The sequence below is a fragment of the Gorilla gorilla genome, chromosome 10, assembly GCF_029281585.2.
Source record: "Gorilla gorilla gorilla isolate KB3781 chromosome 10, NHGRI_mGorGor1-v2.1_pri, whole genome shotgun sequence".
Classification (NCBI taxonomy): Eukaryota; Metazoa; Chordata; class Mammalia; order Primates; family Hominidae; genus Gorilla; species Gorilla gorilla.
The window spans coordinates 43,956,477-43,982,512 of NC_073234.2; the positions used below are offsets into that span (position 1 = coordinate 43,956,477).

General features: G+C 43.5%; 1 protein-coding gene across 34 annotated transcripts in view; it reads left to right on the forward strand.

Moving 5' to 3' along the window:
- Positions 1 to 26,036, forward strand: part of R3HDM2 (R3H domain containing 2) — a 176,998-nt gene that overhangs the window by 30,126 nt on the left and 120,836 nt on the right. For 29 of the 34 annotated variants that reach the window (XM_055359296.2, XM_019038068.3, XM_055359314.2 and 26 more), the window contains one exon: positions 4,184 to 4,253. The exons of the other annotated variants lie outside the window; for them this stretch is intronic. Coding sequence is in view for 4 of the 29 variants with exons in the window: in XM_063693875.1 (XP_063549945.1) it covers positions 4,184 to 4,253 (70 nt within the window). In the remaining 25 variants the exon portion in view is untranslated. Of the gene's footprint in view, positions 1 to 4,183; positions 4,254 to 26,036 lie in introns of those variants that run through there. 34 annotated transcript variants of the gene reach the window in all.

A 26,036-nucleotide genomic window follows, 5' to 3' on the forward strand; every position in this document is an offset into this window, starting at 1 on the left:
TTAAATGAAATGGATGTTTTCTGCTTGTTTTTATTGCCCTGACTTGTCTTTCTTTTTGAAGTTCATGTTAGAACAAAGCTTACTTACTTAAATATTTCTATGATTATTTGGTGTGGCTGGGGACTGATATTTTCAGGCCCCAGCTTAGCAACTATTTTTCAGATTACCGTAATAATACCAAACATCTGTTAATGCTGAAAAGATAGTGTTTCTTCCCCAGGTGATTTTGATCTCTTTGAAAAATTGGCAATTTCTGAGGGTTAACACTCTGGTCCTTTTATGGGCTCTGTTTCCAGCCCTTTATGGCTTGTTAGTTATAGAGAGTTACTAATATTGACCTGAAATATACATATATATTTTGTTGTTGCTAGTTGCTCCATGAAGTCAGAGAGGGAAGGGCTCTGTTGCAGGAGCAGAAGGTGTCTGGATAGTAGTTGTCTTGAGTAGACAGTGTTTTCTGTTTTTTTTTATATATATTTTTATTATACTTTAAGTTCTAGGGTACATGTGCACAACGTGTGGGTTTGTTACATATGTATACATGTGCCATGATGGTGTGCTGCACCCATTAACTCGTCATTTACATTAGGTATATCTCCTAATGCTATCCCTCCCCTATCCCCCCACCCCACAACAGGCCCCGGTGTGTGATGTTCCCCTTCCTGTGTCCAAGTGTTCTCATTGTTCAGTTCCCACCTATGAGTGAGAACATGCGGTGTTTGGTTTTTTGGCCTTGAGATAGTTTGCTGAGAATGATGGTTTCCAGCTTCATCGATGTCCTTACAAAGGACATGAACTCATCATTTTTTTATGGCTGCATAGTATTCCATGGTGTATATGTGCCACATTTTCTTAATCCAGTCTATCATTGTTGGACATTTGGGTTGGTTCCAAGTATTTGCTATTGTGAATGGTGCCGCAATAAACATACATGTCCATGTGTCTCTATAGCAGCATGATTTATAATCCTTTGGGTATATACCCAGTAATGGGATGGCTGGGTCAAATGGTATTTCTAGTTCTAGATCCCTGAGGAATCGCCACACTGGAGTAGACAGTGTTTTTATATGTGAAATAAACAAGATTCTTTGGCAAGTCAGTGACTTGTCAGCCCATCAGGATGAATCAGCGGAAGTCCTAGGTGAGGTGAGAATGTCAGCACAGTGAGCCCCTTGCCCTGAGTTTATCGGGCATCGCATTAAGGTAGCTGTCATAGCTCCTATTTTAGAGAAGAGTAGGAGTCATTGTTCAAGATTTAGCTTACTTTAAAAGCTTTCAGGGGGGAAGCTCACTTTTAGTATAATGACACCATTAGAAGTGGCATGTGGCTGTTTTTCAGATTACAGCCATTTTGGTGTGCCCAAGTGTTACCAGTTGTTAGGATCTTTAAAACTTGTCTTCAGGTGACTAGAGGCTATTCTGCTTCTCCAAGTAAGATTTATTAATTGTCTTGGGTCCTAGACAAGTTAACTGTAGTTTCTGACTTATCTATTGCCTAAACCTGTGATAATTTGATAGAAATAGGAACTAAGAGGTGGCATTTTATTGCAAAAGATGGATGTTGGCTGCTAAATACAGCTGATTAGAAGGCTAGGACAAAGTGTCTGTTTTTCTGGTGACGGGGTCATTATTAAAGCTTTATTTTATTTTATTTTATTTTTTGAGACGGAGTCTCACTCTGTTGCCCAGGCTGAAGTGCAGTGGCATGATCTCAGCTCACTGCAACCTCCACCTCTCGGGTTCAAGCAATTCTGCTGCCTCAGTCTCCCGAGAAGCTGGGACTATAGGTGCATGCCACCATGCCCCGCTAATTTTTGTATTTTTAGTAGAGACGGTGTTTCACCACGCCAGCCAGGCTGGTCTCAAACTCCTGACCTCCTGATCCACCCACCTCGGCCTCCCAAAGTGCTGGGATTATAGGCGTGAGCCACTGTGCCCGGCCCACAGTATTTCACTTTTAATTATGATACGATTACAATTAGGGCAAGAAAGTCAAAATTATGTTGCTCTTGATTCTCTTAATCAGAATTAGAGAGTGAACTCTTGGTGTGACAAAGCTCTTAGTGTGAACCCACTGTGCCCACTTAAAAATTAGATGTATCTGCTACTCGGGAGGCTGAGGCAGGAGAATGGCGTGAACCTGGGAGGCGGAGCTTGCAGTGAGCCGAGACTGTGCCACTGCAATCCGGCCTGGGCGACAGAGCGGGACTCCGTCTCAAAAAAAAAAAAAAAAAAAAAATTAGATGTATCTGGGCATGGCTTGAGTGCCAATGGGGAAAGGAAACTAGTAAATATTTTGCATAGGGGGGAACAAGGTATTACATGGGAAAAAGTTTACCACAGGAGGAGTGTTTTAGGACCAGCACTAGTGGTGAAAAGGGGAAAGGCAATATCCTCTGGCCATTCCTTTGCAACTTTAGCCAACTACTCCACATTCCTAATGTCAAAACCGTGATGTGCAGGGGCTATAAAAAAAACTAGAACTTTTTCATAGAAACCTTTGTTAAGATATCAAGAGGGCAGACTTTCATGATGTGGTATTTGTGGAACAGGGTTATATAAAACAAAATGGTGAGTTAGGGATATTCTCACTTTAGCATAGAACGCAGTAGGGCTTGGGTGTTTTGAAGGCTTCCAAGAATACAGACTGACTTGGGCATATTAAGGGTTCCAATGGTGGCCTCCTGAAATAGATTAAACAGCCAGCCCTCAGGGTCTTGTAATAATAATAACTACTGCTTTTAGGGTGAAGAGATACTAAATTATGTACTTGTAATGCCTACTTATATTCACAGAATAAAATTCTGCCTCTGGCCTCTTTTCGCTTCTACTTCTCATCTATTAAGAGAGATCCTAGTTTTGTTTGCTCAGTTCTAGACGAGTTTTTTTTTTCTTTGAGATGGAGTTTTGCTCTTGCTGCCCAGGCTGGAGTGCAATGGTGTGATCTCGGCTCACTGCAATTTCTGTCTCCTGGGTTCAAGCCATTCTCCTCCCTCAGCCTCCCAAGTAGCTGAGATTACAGGTACATGCCACCTTGCCCAGCTAATTTTTTGTATTTTTAGTAGAGATGGTGTTTCACCATATTGGCCAGGCTGATCTCGAACTTCTAACAGTAGGTGATCCACCTGCCTTGGCCTCCCAAAGTAAAGTGCTGGGGTTACAGGTGTGAGCCACCATGCCCAGCCTAGACTACTCTTTTTTTTTTTTTTTTGAGACAGAGTCTCACTCTGTCACCCAGCCTGGAGTGCAGTGGCATGATCTCAGCTCACTGCACCCTCTGCCTCCTGGGTTCAAGCAATTCTCTGGCTCAGCCTTCTGAGTAGCTGCGATTACAGGCGCCCGCCACCACACTCGGCTAATTTTTGTGTTTTTTTAGTAGAGACGGGGTTTCACCATCTTTGCCAGGCTGGTCTTGAACTCCTGACCTCGTGATCCACCTGCCTGGGCCTCCCAAAGTGCTGGGATTACAGGCGTGAGCCACTGTGCCCAGCCTAGACTACTCTTTTTTATTTTTTAATTTTTTATTTTATTTATTTATTTATATATTTATTTTTTTTTGAGACGGAGTCTCACTCTGTCACCCAGGCTGGAGTGCAGTGGTGTGATCTCGGCTCACTGCAACCTCCGTCTCCCGGGTTCAAGTGATTCTCCTGCCTCAGCCTCCCTAGCAGCTAGGATTACAGGCACATGCCACCGTGTCTGGCTAATTTTTTGTATTTTTAGTAGAGACAAGGTTTCACCATGTTGACCAGACTGGTCTTGAACTCCTGACCTCAAGTGATCCACCAGCCTCGGCCACCCAAAGTGCTGGGATTACAGGCGTGAGCCACCGCGCCCGGCCTAGACTACTCTTTTTAATGAGTAAAAAAGAGCTGAAGAATTTCAGGGAATAGACTGGGTGATTAATTTATGTTAGAAAGTGGTAGGCCAAGAACTGCTGATACAAAGAGGGAGTTAATGTAGAGAGGAACAAAATGCAGGGTTTTTTTAATTGTAAATTGACAGTGGGAATGGATATAGAGGGTTCAGGGCAGGGGCAGTGTTAGGGGAAACATTGTGAGCCGAAGAAATTGGGAAAGATGATATTAACAGGTGCTGCTGTGGATTTTGAATTGGATCTAATATATTAAGGTTTAAAATTGCTTTTAACTTGTTTTTTTTTTTTTTCCCCCTCCTCCCCCAGAGGTTAGACTTGTTTCTTATATGTGATGCCATTCCAGCACTGGACTCATGGAGGCTGAGCATTTATTCAGGTAATAATAGATAACATTTATGGAGCACTTTCTGTGTTCCAGGCAACAAATTAAGTGTTATATATCTGTTCTCATTTAATCTTCACACAACTCCATGGTGTTGGAAGTGTTATTGTACCCATTTAGTAGATGAAGAAATTGAGATGCAGAGAGTGCATCAAGAGTGAGTTCAGTGCGGGGCAAGGTGGCTCACACCTGTAATCCCAGCACTTTGGGAGGCTGAGGTGGGCAGATCACAAAAACAAGATGAAGTTTTGCTCTTGTTGCCAAGGCTGGAGTGCAGTGGCGCCATCTCAACTCACCGCAACCTCCGCTCCCGGGTTCAAGCGATTCTCCCGCCTCAGCTTCCCGAGTTGCTGGGATTATAGGCATGCACCACCACGCTCGGCTAGTTTTGTATTTTTAATAGAGGCAGGGTTTCTCCGTGTTGGTCAGGCTGGTCTGGAACTCCCGACCTTAGGTGACCTGGCCGCCTCAGCCTTAAAGTGCTGGGATTACAGGCGTGAGCCACCGTGCCCGGCTCTAATTTTTTTTTATTTTTTTTGAAACGGACTCTTGCCCTGTGGCCCAGGCTGGAGTGCAATGGCGCGATCTCAGCAACCTGTGCCTCCTGAGTTCAAATGATTCTCCTGCCTCAGCCTCCCTAGATGCTGGGATTACAGGCGCCCACCACCATGCCCAGCTAATTTTTTTTGTATTTTTAGTAGAGACGGGTTTCACCATGTTGGCCAGGCTGGTCTTGAACTCCTGACCTTGTGATCCACCCGCCTCGGCCTCCCAAAGTGCTGGGTTTACAGGCGTGAGCCACCATGCCCAGCCTTATAATTTTTTATAAATTAGATAAAATGTTTTGAAATAGTTAAAATGTATTTGCATGAATATCCATATAAGTTAAATATGTATAACTAGGGAATTCTTTCTTAAGAGGTGATTAATATAGATAACAGAAATCTCATGATTTCTTCCCGCTTGAGATACTGTTCACAGGTATTTTCACCTTTAAGAAGCCTTATTAGAGCTGCTTATAGGACCCTTCTTGGAGCATTTAAATGCTTATATACAGATTACATTAATTGCAGTACTATCATATCAGTTATTGAGTGGCCAGCATTAATACATTTGTCCTATTTTTCTTTCTCTGTCTTTTTAAAAAAAGACCTTTATTGAAGTGTAGTTGACATACAGTAAACTGCACATATTAAAGGTGTACATGCGCCATCTCAGTTCACTCACTGCAACCTCCGCCTGCCTCCCGGGTTCAAGTGATTCTCCTGCCTTGGCCTCCCGAGTAGCTGGGACTACAAGTGCATGCCACCATGCCTGGCTAATTTTTGTATGTTCAGTAGAGACGGGGTTTTGCCATGTTGGCCAGGCTGGTCTAGAACTCCTGACCTCAAATGATCCGCCCACCTCAGCCACCCAAAGTGCTGGGATTACAGGCATGAGCCACCACCACGCCCGCTGTGCCATTTCTTTTCTTTTTTTTTTTTTTTTGAGACAGGCTCTTGCTCTGTCACCCAGGCTGGAGTGCAGTGGCACGATCTCGGCTCACTTTAACCTCCGCCTCCCAGATTCAAGCGATTCTTACACCTCAGTCTCTCGAGTGGCTGGGATTACAGGTGTATGCCACCACACCCGGCTAATTTTTTGTATTTTTAGTAGAGATGGGATTTTTCCATGTTGGCCAGGCTAGTCTCAAACTCCTGACCTCAGGAGCCCACCTCGGCCTCCCAAAGTGTTGGGATTACAGATATGAGCCACCACACCCAGCCTAGAGTAGAGCCATTTCTTGTAGAGTAGGTCTGCTAGTGATGAATTATGTCTTTCTGTTTATCTGGGAATATCTTTTTCTCCTTTGTTTTTGAAGGATAGTTTTGCTGGATTTTGGAAATGCTTGGTTTACATTATTTTAGCTTCCATGGTGTCTGATGAAAAATATGTGTTATCTTAAGGATCTCTTGTGTGATAAGACACTTGTGCTGCTTTCAAGATTCTCTTTGTCTTTGTTTTTTAACAGTTTGATTGTATGCCTAGGTGTAGATCTCTGAGTTTTTCCTGGTTGGAATTTATTGAGCTTCCTGGATGTATAGATGAGTGATTTTCATCAAATTTGAGCTTTTGGCCATTATTTTACTAAATATTATTCTTGCCTCTTTTTCTCCTCTCATAGGACTCCTAGTATGTATTTGTTAGTATGCTTGATGGTGTCCCACAGGTCTCTCAGACTTTGTTCATTTTTCGTCATTCTTTTCTCTTTTTGTTCCCCAAACTGGATAATCTTTATGTTATTTTGTTTTATTCTATTTTGTTAGAGATGAGGTCTTGCTGTGTTGCCCAGGCTGGAGTATAGTGGCTATTCACAGGCACTACGAGTTCAAGTGTACTATAGGCTGGGTGTCCTGGCTTATGCCTGTAATCCCAGCACTTGGGAGGCCAAGGCAGGTGGATTAGCTGAGGTCAGGAGTTCTAGACCAGTCTGGCCAATATGATGAAACCCCGTTTCTACTAAAAATTCCAAAATTAGCCGGGCGTATTGGTGGGTGCCTGTAGTCCCAGCTACTGGGGAGGCTGAGGCAGGAGAATTGCTTGAAACTGGGAGGTGGAGGTTGCAGTGAGCCAAGATCGCACCATTGCACTCCAGCCTGGGCGACAGAGAGAGACTCCTTCTGAAGAAAAAAAAAAAAAATGCCTGGCGCAGTGGCTGACGCCTGTAATCCCAACACTCTGGGAGGCCAAGGCGGGTGGATCATGAGGTCAGGAGATTGAGACCATACTGGCTAACATGGTGAAACCCTGTCTCTACTAAAAATACAAAAAATTAGCTGGGCGTGGTGGCAGGTGCCTGTAGTCCCAGCTACTCCGGAGGCTGAGGCAGGAGAATGGCGTGAACCCAGGAGGTAGAGCTTGCGGTGAGCCGAAATCGCGCCACTGCACTCCAGCCTGGGCGACAGAGCGAGACTCTAGCAAAAAAAAAAAAAAAAAAAAGCGTACTATAGACTTGAACTGCTGGGCTCCCAAAGTGCTGGGATTGTAGACATGAGCCACCACAGTCGGCTTTAGTTTTTAAAGATACTTCATTGTCTTTGGGCTTGAATAGCTTCCAATGAGGCGGAGGTTGTGGTGAGCCGAGATCGCGCCATTGCACTCCAGCCTGGGCAACAAGAGCGAAACTCCATCTCAAAAATAAAAAAGAGAGAGAATTCTGTTGTCATCTTTATCTTTGTTCTTCTGTATGTCAGGGTTCCCCAGTCCCTGGGCCATGGACCAGTGCTGGTCCAAGAGGTAAGCGGCAGGCGAGTGAACATTACCTCCTGAACTCAGCCTCCTGTCAGATCAGCAGTGGCATTAGATTCTCATAGGAGTGTGAACTCTATTGTGAACTGTGCATGTGAGGGATCTAGGTTGTATAGTCCTTAGGCAAATCTAATGCCTGATGATCTGAGGTGGAACAGTTTCATCCTGAAACCATCGCCTTACTGTCCATGGAAAATTTGTCTTCAACAAAACTGGTCCCTGGTGCCAAAAAGGTTGGAAACTGCTGTTATTTGTGTCCTTTTGCTCTGGCTGCTTTTAAGATTTTCCCTTAGCTGGGTGTGGTGGTTCATGAAGCCTGTAGTCTCAGCTACTTGGGAGGCCTGAGGTAGGAGGATCACTTGAGCATAGGGGTTGCACAATCTCAGCTCACTGCAACCTCCACCTCCCAGGTTGAAGTGATTCTCCTGCCTTGGCCTCCCAAATTGCTGGGATTACAGGTGTCCACCACCACACCTGGCTAATTTTTTGTATTTTTAGTAGAGACAGGATTTTGCCATGTTGGCCAGGCTGGTCTCAAACTCCTGACCTCAGGTAATCCACCCGCCTCAGCCTCCCACAGTGCTGGGATTACAGGCTTGAGCCACTGGGCCCGGCCGCTCACTTTTTACTATAGCTCTTTGCACATGTGGAATATAGTGGTAATAACTTTTCAAGTGTCTTTACAGATTCTATAATTTGTATCATTTATCAGTCATTTATTTTAACTTTTCATTGTGAAACAAGTATAGATTTATAGGAAGTTGCAAAAAGAGTATAGGAATATCCTATGATGTCGTTTTACTCAGTGTCTTCCATTGGTAACATCACATAACTATAGTACAATATTAAAGTTAGGAAGTAGCCATTGGTAAAATTTACAGAGTTTATTCAGCTTTGTCCAGTTTTACATGTACTTGTATTTGTGTATGTCAGTCTTTGAATTTCATAATGTGTGAATTTGTGTATCTACCATCACTGTGAAGATGCAAAACAGTTCCATCCCCACAAGGATCTTTCTTGTTGCCCTTTTATAACTACACCTGCCTCCCTCCATCCCATTCCCTGGAAACCACTAATATGTTCTCCATCTCTATAATATTGTTATTTCAAAAATATTACACAGATGGAATCCTATAGTATATACAGTTGGCTTTTTTTCTTTTTGAGATTGGCTTACCCCAACCCCTGCCCCACTTAGCTTAATTATCTGGAGATTCATCAAAGTTGTTACATGTATCAATAATTTGTTCCTTTTGATTGCTGAGTAGCGTTCCATGGTGTAGCTGTACGCATTTGCTTAATCATTCACCTGTTGAAGGACTTCTGTGTTGGTTCCAATTTTCATCTATTGCATATAAAGCTACTATGAATATTCATGTCCAGATTTTTGTATAATTATTAGTTTTTATTTGTCTGTGATAAATGCTTAAGAGTCTAATTGCTGGGGGTATGGTAATTACATATTTCTTTTCTTTCTTTCTTTTTTTTTTTTTTTTTTTTATTTGAGACGGAGTTTTGTTGTCGTTGCCCAGGCTGGAGTGCAGTGGCATGATCTCGGCTCACTGCAACCTGTGCTTCCCGGGTTCAAGTGATTCTTCTGTCTTAGGCTCCTGAGTAGCTGGGATCACAGGCAACCACCACCACACCTGGCTAATTTCCTGTATTTTTTAGTAGAGACAGGGTTTCACCATGTTGGCCAGGCTGGTCTCAGACTCCTGACCTCAGGTAATCCACCCGCCTCACCTCCCGAAGTGCTGGGATTGCAGGCGTGAGCCACCTCGCCCAGCCTGGTAATTACATATTTCTTTCTTCCTTTTTTTTTGAGACGGATTTCACTCTGTCATCAAGGCTGAAGTGCAGCGGTGTGATCATGGCTCACTGCAGCCTCGAACTCCTGGGCTCAAGTGATCCTCTTGCCTCAGCCTCCCAAAGTGCTGGGACCACTGGTACATTCCGCCTTGCTTGGCTAATTATTTTATTTTTTGTAAAGATGGGGTCTCACTGTGTTGCCAAGCTGGTCTTGAACTCCTGAGCTCCAGTGATCTTCCTGTCTCAGCCTCCCAAAGTGCTGGGATTTCAGATGTGAGCCACTGCATTTGGCCTCAGTCCTATTTTCTTCACTCAGGGAGCATGCTGGACTCTGCCCTTGTTCCCCTTAGACTCTCCTTCCCTGTTACATTCCTTGGAAACACTGTTTAGGGATTAAGCCTGGATAATCACAGGACTCACCTCATTTGTTTCCCATCTCCCAAGGAATCACTATCGTTCACTGCCTGATGCCCAGTAACTTAAAAACCATTGTTTCATATATTTTTTCTTTCTTTTTCTTTTTTTTTTTTTTAGTTATTTCTCCTAGAAGGTATTCTGATTCTTGTTACTCTGTTAGCCAGAAGTGGAATCCCCTCCCCCAACCTGTAAAGTTTTCATTAGCATTATTACACCTATTGTTACTGACTACTATCCAATAATTTCTTTCTTTCTCGAATTCTTGAAAAGGGAACGGCAGCCAAATAGAGCTCAGACAAAAAAGATACTTCTGATGTTGTTCAGTGTCTCTTGAAGCCCACATAATTCCAGAAAATTGCAAATCAATCAGATACAGGCTTAGAGCTAGAAGTAGGTCAGCTACCATAGCACAAGATGATGGTGTGAAAATATTTTAGTGACAGCTTGTGCATGATAATATATCCTTTCTTGTTCAGGGTTCTTTTTGGATATAATGCTGAATTCTGGGTGTTATCATATGCTTTTTTTCTATTCTAATCTTTTTATTCTTTGTTAAAAAATATGGTCATGTTTATAAAATCACAACTTCTACATTTAAAGGGTAGGTTGACCAATTAAAGCAGCCTTTCCAACCTAAGTGCATCTGGCTAGGTAATTCTCTCTGAGCTTTATTATTTGTTTTAGAGCTTAGATCAGAGTTTGACAATGTAGTGTATATACTAAGATTTCTTAAAGATTTATCTGTGTATTCCAAGGTGTGCTTATCTGTGTAAAAAACTCAGCAAGACATGGCATTGCCACAAGCTATCAAACATTTGAAATATTCCTTTGGAGTTATTTTCTGGAATTAGGCCACTTTTCAGTAATTAGATGACTTTGAGCTCTTGGAGTCATCTCCTAGAACCACCTTTGGAATAGAGCTGCCTCTGTGCTCGTCTTACCAGTAGAGTTTTATTTGTATTTCCAGCCTGTTGCTTCTGCTGATGAACCTGGTTATAGCTTTGTATATTAGTCAGCTATTTTCAACATTGCCTATCATGGTGCTTTGCGAGTGGTTACTCAGTAGTTATTTGCTGCATGAACGAATGTCTCTTCATTGAGCACTGCATCAGTCACTTCCCTCCTAACATTTCAGGGGATCTTTCCTTTTCCTCCCATCTCTATCCTTTTGGTTATTTTCTTTCTTGTTTGCATTTCCTCTGGAGGGTAGACCAAGAAGGCAAAGGAGATGAGTCCAAAACCATTCTGTTGTTTATTAGTAACTCTGATAAGAAAAAAGTATTATATGAGAAAGGATTGAAATATTTGGTGAAAATGAGATTTTGGAGTTAATGCTGGATTTCATTTTTTCATTCTGTTTCTCCCACTACTAGTTATGGATTCGGTTTTTGCTGTTTTTTCTTTTCTTCAAAGACCTGACCATCTTTTTTTTTCTTTAATTTATAGCTAGTGATGTCCTCTTACATTTTATTTTATTTCTCATTTTTATAACTTTTTCCCTCTCCATATGGAAGCCTCTCCCATGTGGAGTCCTAATTCGGGAAAAGGAGTCAGGCTGGCGGGACCAAGGGAAAGCAAAAAGAGAAAGCAGATAAGCTGTAAATCTGCCTTCGTGGTCCAGGACACATAGCCCTCCTGCGCAAATAATTCATAATCTTCCTGCACCCAGCTATCACCAGACCCTCAGCTGATAGAAAAATGCAAGTTAGATCACTGCAACCTTGACATTGTCAGTACTGCACAAGGTGTTATCATTAACCCTCTTCAGCACACAGCACAAGCACCATCTTATAGAATCCCCAGCAAGCAAGCCTTTGTGTCTCCTGGCAGCCAGTTCTTCTCTTGCTGACTTGTCGTTTGCTTTCTTACAACATATTTTCCTACTTTCGCTAATAAATAAATATGCCTTTCTTTACCTACAACTGTCTTGGTAAATTCTTTTTACTGCCTGCATGACACTGGCCCCAGATAGTTGCCACTCAAAATACTCCTCTTCTTTATCCCTTTAAATATTGGTGTGTCTTGGCCAGGTGTGGTGGCTCACGCCTGTAATCCCAGCACTTTGGGAGGCTGAGGCGGGCAGATCACCTGAGGTCATGAGTTCCAGGTCAGCCTGGCCAACATGGTGAAACCCCATCTCTACTAAAAATACAAAAATTAGCCAGGCATGGTGGCAGGGGCCTGTAATCCCAGCTACTTGGGAGGCTGAGGCAAGAGAATCGCTTGAACCTGGGAGGCGGAGTTTGCAGTGAGCTGATATCCCGCCATTGCACTCCAACCTGGGGGACAAGAACAAGACTTTGTCTTTAAAAAAAAAAAAAAAAAAAATTTGTCTGTCTTGAGGCCCCTGCTTCTCTTCTAGCCTTTTCTTTGGTTACTCTGCCACTGTTTTCATTGTGTTTTCTCCCTCTGTGACCCTGTTTAAAATCCAAGGTTTCAACTACTCTCAGTTTGGTGTTCTAGATTTCCAGTTCCACTGGTGTAACTATCCATTGGACACTTTTTGTCCGTCCATGGGCATAACATATTTATTATGTATGAAACAGAACTTTTTCTTTCCAAACTGGTTTCTTCTTCAGTATTCATATTTCAGTGAGTAGAAATATTATTCACTCAGTGGTTCTCAAACTTTCTGGTATCAGAACCCCTTAACACTCTTAAAAATGATTGAAGTCTCCAGAGAGCTTTTGTCTTTGTGAGTTATAACATTAAATATTAATGATTAGAAGTTAAAACTGAGAAAATTTAAAATACCTATTTTTAAAATATAAATTTACTAAAAGTGACAGTAAACCTTTGTCCAGAATTGGTGGATTCTTGGTCTCACTGACTTCAAGAATGAAGCTGCGGACCCTCGCAGTGAGTGTCACAGTTCTTAAAGGCGGTGTGTCTGGAGTTTGTTCCTTCTGATGCTCGGATGTGTTCGGAGTTTCTTCCTTCTGGTGGGTTTGTGGTCTCGCTGGCTTCAGGAGTGAAGCCGTAGACCTTCGCTGTGAGTGTTACAGCTCTTAAGGCGGCGCATCTGAAGTTGTCTGTTCCTCCCAGTGGGTTCGTGGTCTCGCTGGCTTCAGGAGTGAAGCTACAGACCTTTGCGGTGAGTGTTACAGCTCATAAAGGAAGTGTGGACCCAAAGAGTGAGCAGCAGCAAGATTTACTGCAAAGAGCGAAAGAACAAAGCTTCCACAGTGTGGAAGGGGACCCCAGCGGGTTGCCACTGGTGGCTGGGGCAGCCTGCTTTTATTCTCTTATCTGGCCCCACCCGTATCCTGCTGATTGGTCCATTTTACAGAGAGCCGATTGGTCTGTTTTACAGAGAGCTGATTGGTGTGTTTACAGTCCCTGAGCTAGACACAAAAGTTCTCCACGTCCCCATTAGATTAGCTATATGCAGCCCACTAGATTAGCTAGATACAGAGTGTCGATTGGTGTATTTACAAACCTTGAGGTAGATACAGAGTGCCAATGGTGCATTCACAACTCCTTAGCTAGACATAAAGGTTCTCCAAGTCCCCACCAGATTAACTAGATACCGAGTGCCAATTGGTGCATTCACAAACCCTGAGCTAGACACAGGGTGCTGATTGGTGAGTTTACAAACCTTGAGCTAGATACAGAGTGCTGATTGGTGTATTTACAATCCGTTAGCTAGACATAAAGATTCTCCAAGTCCCCACCAGACTTAGGAGCCCAGCTGGCTTCACCCAGTGGATCCTGCACTGGGGCCGCAGGTGGAGCTGCCTGCCAGTCCTGCACAGTGGGCCTGCACTGCTCAGCCCTTAGGCTGTCCATGGGACTGGGCGCCGTGGAGCAGGGGGCGGCGCTCGTCGGGGAGGCTCAGGCTGCGCAGGAGCCCACGGAAGCTGGGGGAGGCTCAGGCATGGCGGGCTGCAGGTCCCAAGCCCTGCCCCGCGGGGAGGCAGCTAAGGCCTGGCAAGAAGTCCAGCACAGCAGCTGCTGGCCCAGGTGCTAAGCCCCTCACTGCCCTGGTGGGCGGGGCCGGCTGGCCTCTCCCAGTGCGGGGCCTGCGGAGCCCACTCCCACCCGGAACTCGTGCTGGCCCGCAAGCGCCGCACGCAGCCTCGGTTCCCGCCCGTGCCTCTCCGTCCACACCTCCCCGCAAGCCGAGGGAGCCGGCTCCCGCCGCCTCGGCCAGCCCAGGAAGGGGCTCCCACAGTGCAGCGGCGGGCTGAAGGGCTCCTCAAGTGCCGCCAAAGTGGGAGCCCAGGCAGAGGAGGCCCCCAGAGCGAGGGAGGGCTGTGAGGGCTGCCAGCACGCTGTCACCTCTCAAACCTATTGCATGTTAACATAAATTTTTATGAAAAATAACTTTTTACAAAACAGCAGCAACAAAATGTGGTGAGAAATGTGGCATTTTTTTCATTTTTGTAATTATTTTTAATGATGGTACTAATAGAAGACAGCTGGATTCTCATAACTGCATTTTCATTCAAATTAGTTACAATATTCCATTTCATATATCTTCTGGAAAATGCTACCATACACCCATGAGAGCATGACAGTGAAAAAGACAAACAGGGTTTTACTACTACTCTGAAAATGGTTTTGACCATGTAGGTTCCATGAAAGTCTTGGGGATTCCCAGGGGTTCCAGGCCACACTTTGAGAGCTGCTCTTCTGTCTAGTCCCCCAGGTGTCTTCTTAGATGTCTTCTCTCCCAGTCATTACACACATCTCATATGTTACTAAGTTTTTTTTTTTTGGAGACGGGGTCCTGCTGTGTTGCCCGGGCTGGAGTGCAGGGCTCACTGCAGCCTCGACCTCTCAGGATCAAGTGATCCTCCCACCTCAGCCTCCCGACTAGCTGGGACCACAGGTGTGTGCCACCACACCCAGATAAAAGTCTTAAAGTTAGGCCAGGCATGGTGGCTCATGCCTGTAATCCCAGCACTTTGGGAGGCTGAGGTGGGCGGATCGCAAGGTCAGGAGATCGAGACCATTCTGGCTAACACGGTGAAACCCCCTCTCTACTAAAAATACAAAAAATTAGCTGGGCGTGGTGGCAGGCGCCTGTAAGTCCCAGCTACTTGAGAGGCTGAGACAGGAGAATGGCGTGAACCCAGGAGGTGGAGCTTGCAGTGAGCCAGATTGCGCCATTGCACTCCAGCCTGGGTGACAGAGAGAGACTCCGTCTCAAAAAAAAAAAAAAAAAAAAGTCTTTAAGTTTTTATCTCCTCAATGTATCTTAAGTCAGAGTCCCCTCATTCTACAGCCAGAGTACTTTTCTTCTTCTTTTGTTTGTTTGTTTGTTTGAGATGGAGTCTCACTCTGTTGCCCAGGCTGGAGTGCAGTGGCTCGATCTCGCGATATCTGCTCACTGCAACCTCCACCTCCTGGGTTCAAGCAGTTCTCTGCCTCGGCCTCCTGAAGCTGGGATTACAGGCACCTGCCACAACGTCCAGCTAATTTTAGTATTTTTAGTAGAGATGGGGTTTCACCGTTTTGGCCAGGCTGGTCTTGAACTCCTGACCTCGTGATCCACCCGCCTCGGCCTCCCAAAGTGCTGGCATTACACGCGTGAGCGACCACGCCTGGCCTGGGCCAGAGTACTTTTCACATTTTTTTCTATCTAGTGTTTTTGCCTCTATTCTTTTTTTCCTAAGCCATTCACATTGTAGAAAAAGTAATCTTTCTAAAATAGAAATCTGATGATGTAACTCCTTTCCAAAAGTCCTTTATGAGTTTCTTACAGCTTTATTAGTATGTAAGACTTTTTATAATCCTGTTTCTACTAACCTCTCTAGATTCTTCTCAAGCCATTCATTTCTCCATGGATACCTTTATGTTATAGCTTTCTTTATGCAATACTTGCAGCTCTGAGAAAAAATCATGGTGACCTGTACATCTGTATTAACAGTGTTGAGTTTGCACTTTTCTATGTACTTTACATATGTTATTTTTTTATACAGCCTTCCAAAAGAAGTACTCTTATTATTCTGTTTTATAGATGAGGAAACTGAGAGAGATGATTGATCTCTTGTTAAACCTCTAAAATAATCTCAAGGAACATAGGCTTGTTTCCCTACTTTTCTTTTCTTTTCTTTTTTTTTTTTTTTGAGACAGAGTCTTGCTCTGTCACCCAGGCTGGAGTGCAGTGGCGTGATCTCGGCTCACTGCAAGCTCCGCCTCCCGGGTTCACGCCATTCTCCTGCCTCAGCCTCCCGAGTAGCTGGGACTACAGGCGCCCACCACCGTGCCCGGCTAATTTTTTTGTTGTTGTATTTTTAGTAGAGACGGTTTCACGGTGGTCTTGATCTCCTGACCTCGTGATCCACCCGCCTCGACCTCCCAAAGTGCTGGGATTACAGGTTTGAGCCACTGCGCCTGGCCTGTTTCCATACTTTTCTATTTGGCTAAATATTACTTATCCTAGAGGATCAGGCTTAAGTATTCCCTCCTTCTGAAGCCTTTCCAATGGTCTTATTTAGATACCTGCTCCCTCCATGGCTTACCTTGTGAGCAGCTTGAGCTAGCCCTTAACATAATACAGTTTTTACTTGTTTGTCAGGGAATTTTATTTTTTTGGAACAGGAATATTAGATTGTATCTAATATTTACTCCCAGAACAAATGTGCATATTGAGGTCCTTAAAATCTGATATCCCTCTGGACCTTCTTATTCTGTTCATTCTAAGCAAGCAGGACCCTCAGTTTAGGAGGAGCTGTATAACAGATATTATTATTATTATTATTTTGTTTGTTTGTTTTTGAGACGGAGTCTCGCTCTGTTACCCAGGCTGGAGTGCAGTGGCATGATCTTGGCTCACCGCAACCTCCACCTCCTGGGTTCAAGCGATTCTCCTGCCTCAGCCTCCCGAGCAGCTGGGATTACAGGCACCCACCATCATGTCCAGCTAATTTTTTTTTTGTATTTTTGTAGAGATGGGGTTTCACCATGTTGGCCAGGCTGGTCTTGAACTCCTGACCTCAGGTGATCCACCCACCTCGGCCTTCCAAAGTGCTGGGATTACAGGCATTAGCCACAGCGCCCAGCCGATCACATTATTATTAATTCTTCTAGATTTTACAAATTGTGATCCCAATGTATTAGTTTAAAGAAGACTTAATAATAACACAAAATAATAGCTGACCTTTATTTATTTATTTAGAGACAGGGTCTCGCTCCAGGTTGGAGTGCAACGGCGTGACCACAGCTCACTGCAGCCTTGACCTCCTTGGCTCAAGCGATCCTCTCACCTCAGCCTCCCAAGTAGCTGGGACTACAGGCATGCACCACCACATTCGGCTAATAAAAAAATTTTTTTTGCCTGGGCGCTGTGGCTCACGCCTATAATCCCAGAAATTTGGGAGGCCAAGGCCGGTGGATCACCTGAGGTCAGGAGTTCAAGACTAGCCTGGCCGCCATGGTGAAACCCCGTCTTTACTAAAAATACAAAAATTAGCCAGGCCTGGTGGTGCACGCCTGTAAACCCAGCTATTCAGGAGGCTGAGGCATGAGAATTGCTTGAACCCGGGAGGCAGAGGTTGCAGTGAGAGGTTGCAGTCAGGCGAGATCACGCCATTGCACTCCAGACTGGGCAACAAGAGCGAGACTCCGTCTCAATAAATAAATAAATAAAAATTATTTTATTTTTTATTTAGTTATTTATTTTTGAGACGGAGTCTCGCTCTGTCGCCCAGGCTGGAGTGCAGTGGCATGATCTCAGCTCACTGCAAGCTCCGCCTCCTGGGTTCAAGCCATTCTCCTGCCTCAGCCTCCCGAGTAGCTGGGACTACAGGTGCCTGCCACCACGCCTGGCTAATTTTTTGTATTTTTAGTAGAGACGGGGTTTCACTGTGTTAGCCAGGATGGTCTCGATCTCCTGACCTGGTGATCCGCCCTCCTCGGCCTCCCAAAGTGCTGGGATTACAGGTGTGAGCCAGCGTGCTCAGCCCTTTTTTTTTTTTTTTTTTTTTTTGTAGGCTGGGCTCACGCCTGTCATCGCAGCACTTTGAGAGGCTGAGGCAGGCAGATTACTTGAGGTCAGGAGTTTCAGACCAGCCTGGCCAACATGGTGAAACCCTGTCTATACTAAAAATACAAAAATTAGCTGGGCATGTTGGTGCATGCCTATAATTCCAGGTGCTCAGGAGGCTGAGGCAGGAGAATTGCTTGAGGCCAGGAGTCTGAGACCAGCCTGGACAACATAGTGAAACTTTACAAAAAAAAAAAAAAACAAATTAGCCAGATGTGTTGGTGTGTGCTTATAGTTCCAGGTATTTGGGAGACTGAGGTAGGAGGATCTCTCGAGCCTAGGAGGTTGAGGCTGCAGTGAGCCACGATTGTGTCATTGCACTCTAGCCTGAACAGTAGAGACCCTGCCTCCAAAAAGAAAAAAAAAGTCTGGGTGCAGTGGCTCATACCTGTAGTCCCAGCACTTTGGGAGGTTGAGTTGGGAGGATCACTTGAATCCAGGAGTTAGAGACCAGCCTGGGCAACATAGGGAGACCCCCATCTCTACGAAAGTGAAAAAAAAAAAAAATTAGCAAGGCATGGTGGTGCATGTGTATAGTTTCAGCTACTCAGGAGGCTGATAGGAGGATTGCTTGAGTCTGAGAGGTTGAGGCTGCAGTGAGTCATGATTATACCACTACACTCCAGCCTGGGCCTCAGAGCGAGACCCTGTGTGTTTATGTCTCTTTCTCTCTCTCTCTCTATCTCTATCCCCTCTCTCTCTCTATATGTATATATAAAATTGCAATTCTCAGCCTCTTGCCCACCTAATTCTCACTTTCCTGTGAATAACATCAATAAAACATGTCACATTTTAGTTGTGATTTATGAAGTCGATACCATTTTCCTTCTCTGAGTAAGTAAGTTATATTGTTTAATTCTAGAATCCTATTTTCTTTTCTTTATTAGAGATACATCTGAATTTTATCTTTTTGATGGGATTCATTTGCCCATTCTTTTTTTTCTTTTTTTTTTTTTTTGAGATGGAGTCTTGTTCTGTTGCCCAGGCTGGAGTGCAGTGGTACGATCTTGGGTCACTGCAACTTCTGCCTCCTGGATTCAAGAGATTCTCCTGCCTCAACCTCCCGAGTAGCTGGGATTACATTACAGATGTCCAGCTAATTTTTGTATTTTTTGTAGAAACGGGGTTTCGCCATGTTGGCCAGGCTGGTCTTAAACTCCTGACCTTGTGATCCACCCGCTTTGGCCTCCCAAAGTGCTGGCATTACAGGCGTGAGCCACTGTGCCCGGCCTCATTTGCCCATTCATTCTTATTTTTATGTTAATTTTTTTGAGACGGAGTTTCGCTTTTGTTGCCCAAGTTGGAGTGCAATGGCGTGATCTCAGCTCACTGCAACCTCTGCCTCCCGGGTTCAAGTGATTCTCCTGCCTCCGCCTCCCAAGTAGCAGGGATTACAGGTGTGCACCACCACGCTCGACTATTGTTTTATATTTTTAGTAGAAATGGGGTTTCACCATGTTAGCCAGGCTGGTCTCGAATGCCTGACCTCAGGTGATCCTTCCGTCTCTGCCTCCCAAAGTGCTGGGATTACAGGTGTGGGCCACCGTGCCCGGCCTGCCCATTCTTTCTTTCTGCCCACCTCTCCAATTCTTTGAGCATTGCAGTGGATGTTTAATTTTGAGAATACTAATTAGCTTCAGTAATTACACACCTTGAGGCATTTCAGGATATTTATAGCATTGTAGTTTTGGTCTTGATATGTTGTAGCTTTTTGGCTTTTGTGTCTTTTTTTTTGTTTAAGAAAGCTTTGAATTCTGTTCAGAGAAGATTTGTGTTAATCCATCTAAGTGGAATTCAGGGGTATTAGAAGTTTGTTTTGTCAGTGCCCAAGAATATCATATTTGTATTTTGTTCATAGCATTTTGAGGTCACCAAGAGTTTTAAGATGATGTCTTTTGTTGTAGACAAGTTTCGGAATCAGACCAGTATGGAGGATGCAATCTTATTGTGTCTTTGAATAAGTACCCAGGCTAGTATGGGGACTTGTGTAACACAGAAAGAACATTTGCAACCTTCCCCTTGTTGCCACACTTTAATTTGCAGTTAGGCTTTGCAGGATGTGTTGCTGTATTCTCTTTTACCAGCCATCATTCTGTCTACCTGTCTTTTGTGTAATATTAGTGTCATTTAAATCTGTTTCAGAATAGATTTGATTCTGAATCACTTACTTCTATAATATTTTAACCTTTAGTTGGGAAATGAACTTTCATCAGAAAGATAAAAATGGATTGATTAAGGAAATTTGAAAAACAATATGTTTTTGAGAGTGTCATGGTGTATAGGATATAGTTCATAGACTTGGCTTTGAGTTTTTAGGAGTTAATAGGATTGAATTATTCAAGACTCAAGAGAAACAGGAAGAAAGGTTTTGTTTTCCTACCTGCTTTTTTGGACTTCTTTCTGTTACATCCTATTACATTTGGAGCTTAAAACTAGAGCTTCAGTACAACTTAGTTAATTGAATTATGCTAGTAATTCTCTCTGGTGAGATTATGTATGGAGTTACTGAGTATTTTTAGTATGCCTATGTAGACAGGTGAGGATGATAAGTTGAAGAGATCAGAAATACCTTTATATTAAATATATATTCTAATATTCATTAATTTCATTTTTAAGGAAACTGTCCTGAAGTTAGAGGAAGCACTAAGTGAAGTAGCCATATATAAATAATTTATTTTCTGGTCAGGCCAAGCTTGCTTACATATTATATTGTATATATTACATATATAGGCTTATATTTTGATGTTGGAATATTAGATAACCACTTCATATTTGCTTTTTGTGGCCAATAGCTTATTTAACAAATACTTAATCATTGTGTCAGAGCTATCTGAGAGTAAGGGATATAGCAGTGAAGAAACAGAAAAAAATCCCTTCCCTTATTGAGCTTATCTTTTTTTTCATTTTCTATTTTTTTTTTGAGATGGATTTTCGCTCTTGTTGCCCAGGCTGGAGTGCAATGGTGCAATCTCAGCTCACCACAACCTCCTCCTCCCAGGTTCAAGCTGTTCTCCTGCCTCAGCCTCCCGAGTAGCTGGGATTACAGGCATGCGTCACCACGCCAGGCTTATTTTGTATTTTTAGTAGAGACAGGGTTTCTCCATGTTGGTCAGACTGGTCTCAAACTTCTGAACTCAGGTGATCTGCCTGCCTTGGCCTCCCAAAGTGCTGGGATTACAGGCATGAGCTACCGCATCTGGCCTCATTTTCCAATTTTTTATTGTCTTAAAATCCACATAACAGAATTTGCCATCTTAACCATAACATAAAATTTACCATTTTAACAGAATTAACCCTCTTAACAGTTCAGTGGTATTAAACACATTTATGATGTCATGCAGCCATCACCACCAATCCTTCTCCATAATTATTTTCATTTTGTAAAACTGAGAAATTTTGTACTCATAAAACAATAATTCCCCATTCTCCTCTCCCCCTTTCCCCCAGCCCTGGCAAGTACCATTCTACTTTCTGTCTTCTATGATTTTGAATATTCTAACTACCTCATATAAGTGGAATTATACAGAATTTGTCGTTTTGTGACTGGCTTTAGCGTGTCGTCAAGGTTATCCATGTTGCAGCATATGTCAGAATTTCCTTTTTAAGGCTGAATATTATTCTGTTGCATGTATATACCACATTTGGAACAAATCCATTCATTTGTTGATAAACACTTGCTTCTACCATGTAGCTATTATGAATAATGCTGCTATGAACATGGATGTACAAATATCTGTTTGAGACCCTATTTTCAATTCTTTTGAATATATACCCAGAAGTAGAATTGCTGAATCAGAACTTAGACTTTAGTGAAAAGAATGAAAAATAGGCCGGGTGCAGTGACCTGTAATTGCAGCACTTTGGGAGGCCAAAGCAGAAGGATGTCTTGAGTCCAGGAGTTTGAGACCAGCCTGAGCAACATGGCAAAACCCTATCTCTACAAAATACACAAAAAATTAGCCAGTCGTGGTGGCACATGCCTGTAGTCTCAGCTACTAGGGAGGCTGAGGTGGGAGGATCACTTGAGCCTGGGGTTAAGGCTGCAGTGAGTCTTGAGTGCACCGCTGCACACTAGCCTGGATAACAGAGCAAGACCCTGTTTCAAAAAAAAGAAAAATAATACCACCAGACAGACCAAGATGGAATCCATGAAAGCAAATCCTTAAAATGAGACCCACAAACAGCTCTCTTGATTATAGTTTATCTGAAATTGGCTCTGCTTTTTTGCCCTTTCATGTCCCCTTTTTGCCCATGATAGGAAACAGAGTGATGACATAGCATGTAATAATAGTTTCATTTTGTTACAGATTTGCTGTGGGCCAGACACCCTGCAAAATTACTTTGAAAATTATATAATCACAATATCCTATGAAAGGTATTTTTTGTTTGTTTGTTTTTTGTTGAGACAGTGTCTTGCTCTGTTACCCAGGCTGGAGTGCAGTGGCATGATCTCAGCTCACTTTAACCTCTGCCTCCTGGGTTCAAGAGATTCTCTTGCTTCAGCCTCCCTTCAGCCTCCCGAGTAGCTGGGATTACAGGCATGCACCACCACACCTGGCTAATTTTTGTATTTTTAGTAGAGATGGGGTTTTACCACGTTGGTCAGGCTGGTCTCAAACTCCTGACCTCAAGCAATCCGCCCACCTCAGCCTCCCAAACTTCTGAGATTACAGGTGTGAGCCACTGCCCCTGGCCGAAAGGTTTCAACTTGCTTATTTTACATTGAGATAAAGAGAGGCTTAGAGAGGTGATTACTTATCTAGGATCACAAAGCCTGGTATGTGATAGGGCTAGGTAGGCATGGTCCTAATGTTATCAAGCAAAAGGGGCTTGCTGCCCAATGCACTACAAGCCAATACTATGACACTGAGTTTTTGAGAAAAGAAAAGCTTATATTGCCAGTTGACTCACAGGAGTCAAGCTCAAATCTGTCTCCTGGTGCAGTAATTTTATTAGAACAGGTTTAGCGGGTAGATTCTGGGATTACTAGGTGATTGGTGGAAGGAAAGGGGAGGTCTAGAAAGTCCTTGGCAGTACCCAGTTATCTCTTCATGACTCCTCATGGGTCCCATGTTCAAATTTGGGAGGAGTTAATATGAAGCATGTGGTGGCAATTCAGGCTGTGATGAAGCTCCTTCAGAGTGAACTCTAGTTGGCTATATTGGTTGCAACGGATTTCAGCCAGTTTTGTTATCTTACAAGCAGAAGGAGTTTCAGTGTTTCAGAAAGTTGTTTCTTATCTGCTATCTTGCAAACTCAAGACTTTCTGTTAGTTACTGGTTTAAGTTTTTGGGGCATGGTTTTACTAACAACTTCAGTCCCTGGGCAGCAGCATGAATGGAAGCCCACATTCCATATTTTTAATTTTTTTTTTTTTTCTGAGACCAAGTCTCTTTTATTTATTTATTTATTTATTTATTTAGCGTGGACCCAAGGAGTGAGCAGCAGCAAGATTTATTGCAAAGAGCGAAAAAACAAAGCTTCCACAGCATGGAAGGGGACCCAAGTGGGTTGCCCCTTTTTTTAAATTTTTTTTTATTTTTTATTTTTTTACTGAGTCTCATTCTTTTGCCCAGGCTAGAGTGCAGTGGTGTCATCTCAGCTCATTGCAACCGCCGCCTCCTGAGTTCAAGTGATTCTTCTGTCTCAGCCTCCCAAGTAGCTGGGATTACAGGCACTTGCCACCACACCTGGCTAATTTTTGTATTTTTTAGTAGAGATGGGACTTCGTCATGTTGGCCAGGCTGGTCTCGAACTCCTGACCTCAGGTGATCCGCCTGCCTCAGCCTCCCAAAGTGTTGGGAGTATAGGTGTGAGCCACTGCCCCCGTCCCCATATTTCTAAATATTTAGTAGTTATAAATCAAGATTTTTAAAAAAGGAACCTAATAATTTTATTTCACTACAGCCTTGAACTTCTGGCTTCAAGTGAACCTCCTGCCTCATCTTCCTGAGTAGCTGGGACCACAGGCATGTGCCACCTCACCCAGTAAATCAAAATTAAAAAACTGTTAGAACTTTGAGGGGAAATTATTTTTTGAGACAGAATAGGATAGTTCAGGGATATTCTACAAGCCTAGTCTCCATCTGTACCCTTCCCGTTGTTTGTCCCTTGCCCACCATTCAGGCAATGGAACGTGTATAACAGAAGGTTATTGTCCATGGAAGGACAAAGTTTGAGATGAGAAGAAATCCACTGAAGGCCCTGATTGGGGTTTGGGGCTGCTTAGGCAGGAAAACCTGGGATCTGGAGCATAGCTGAGAGTAGTCGAGTAAGGCTCTTCAGGTAGGTATGTCCTCTGGTCCCATGGACATCTTGCCCTGAGGGCATGGGCAAGTCAGAGGAGGGTCATAGTGGTTCTATCTTCAGTGAAGGACCCAGAATAGGTCCAAGACCAAGAGTGCCAGAACTCAAAACTGGGCCCCTTTGACCATGCTGTCTGTTGTTAATAATAAGAAAGCCTGGGTTTACAGAATGAGATGATGGCTTACTCTGTATGGTTGGTGGAGAGGGGATAGAAAGCAGCTGATCTGGCTGGGCATGGTGGCTCACGCCTGTAATCCCAGCACTTTGGGAGGCCGAGGTGGGTGGATCACGAGGTCAGGAGATCGAGACCATCCTGGCTAACATAGTGAAACCCTGTCTCTACTAAAAATACAAAATATTAGCTGGACATGGTGGTGTGTGCCTGTAATCCCAGCTACTCGGGAGGCTGAGGCGGGAGAATTGCTTGAACCAGGGAGTCAGAGGTTGTAGTGAGCCGAGATTGCACCACTGCACTCCAGCCTGGCGACAGAGCAAGACTCCGTCTCAAAAAAAAAAAAAAAAAAAGCAGCTGATCTGACCTGGATAAGTGCTTTAAGTGGACCATATTTTGAAAGAACCAGCCTGTTTCTCCTTTGAAAATACAGTTTAGTATTTACTCATAGAGTCTAGAGAATTTAAGAATTGAAAAAACGCTGCTTCTTCCAAGTGCATTCTGTTCTGGTCTTTGCACAGTGTAAGTTGAATGGCACAGTTGTGAAGAGATATAGCCATTTTTTTCCTCTAAAAATAGGTGAGGCAGGAGCATATTCATCTGATATTCATCTGATTATATGTTGGTTTGCAGTTTATACTGAACAAGAATTTTTTTCGATAACCATTTGTTTGCTTACTTAGGATAAAGTAATGTATAAAAGGATCAGATTATGGTTTTATATTCTATATTATACTTTTATAGGGAGATTAGACATAAAAATTGTCTTATATTATCCTAAAATTTCCAGTTGTCTGAAATTGATCTCAGACTTATGAAGAGAGGTGTATATTTTTATTTATTTTTAATTTTTGAGAGGTGTATATTTTGATGGCTGCAGAGAAATGCAGTTTTGGATGCAGAATATTATTTCTTCGTCACATAAATTGTTGAGTTCGTGGAATATGTCTGGTCTGGTCATTCTTTTTTTTTTTTTAAATGATTAATTTTATGTTATGTGAATGTCACTTCAATTTTATTTATTTATTTATTTATTTATTTTTGTGATGGAGTCTCGCTCTGTCACCCAGGCTGGAGTGCAGTGGCATGATCTCGGCTCACTGCAAGCTCCGCCTCCCGGGTTCATGCCATTCTCCTGCCTTAGCCTCCAGAGTAGCTGGGACTACAGGCGCCTGCCACCACGCCCGACTATTTTTTTTTTTTGTATTTTTAGTAGAGACGGGGTTTCACCGTGTTAGCCAGGATGATCTTGATCTCCTGACCTCGTGATCCGCCCGCCTCAGCCTCCCAAAGTGCTAGTATTACAGGCGTGAGCCACCGTGCCCGGCCTTTTTTTTTTTAAGATAGAATTTCTCTCTTTTTGCCCAGGCCGGGGTGCAATGGCATGATCTTGGCTCACTGCAACCTCCGCCTCCTGGGTTCAAGTAATTCTCCTGCCTCAGCCTCCCAAGTAGCTGGGATTACAGATACCTGCCACCATGCCTGGCTAATTTTTTGTATTTTTAGTAGAGACAGGGTTTTACCATGTTGGCCAGGCTGGTCTCGAACTCCTGACCTCAGGCTGCCTTGACCTCCCAAAGTGCTGGGATTACAGACATGAGCCACCACGCCCGGCCTGGTCTGGTCATTCTTGTCATTCTCAAGATAACAGTTTTATGATTGACTGTCCAGCCACACACTATTCATCAGACTTCATACTTTTTTTTTTTTTTTTTTTTTTTTGAGATGGTCTCACTCCCATTGCCCAGGCTGGAGTACAGTGGCACGATCACGGCTCCCTGTAATCTCGACC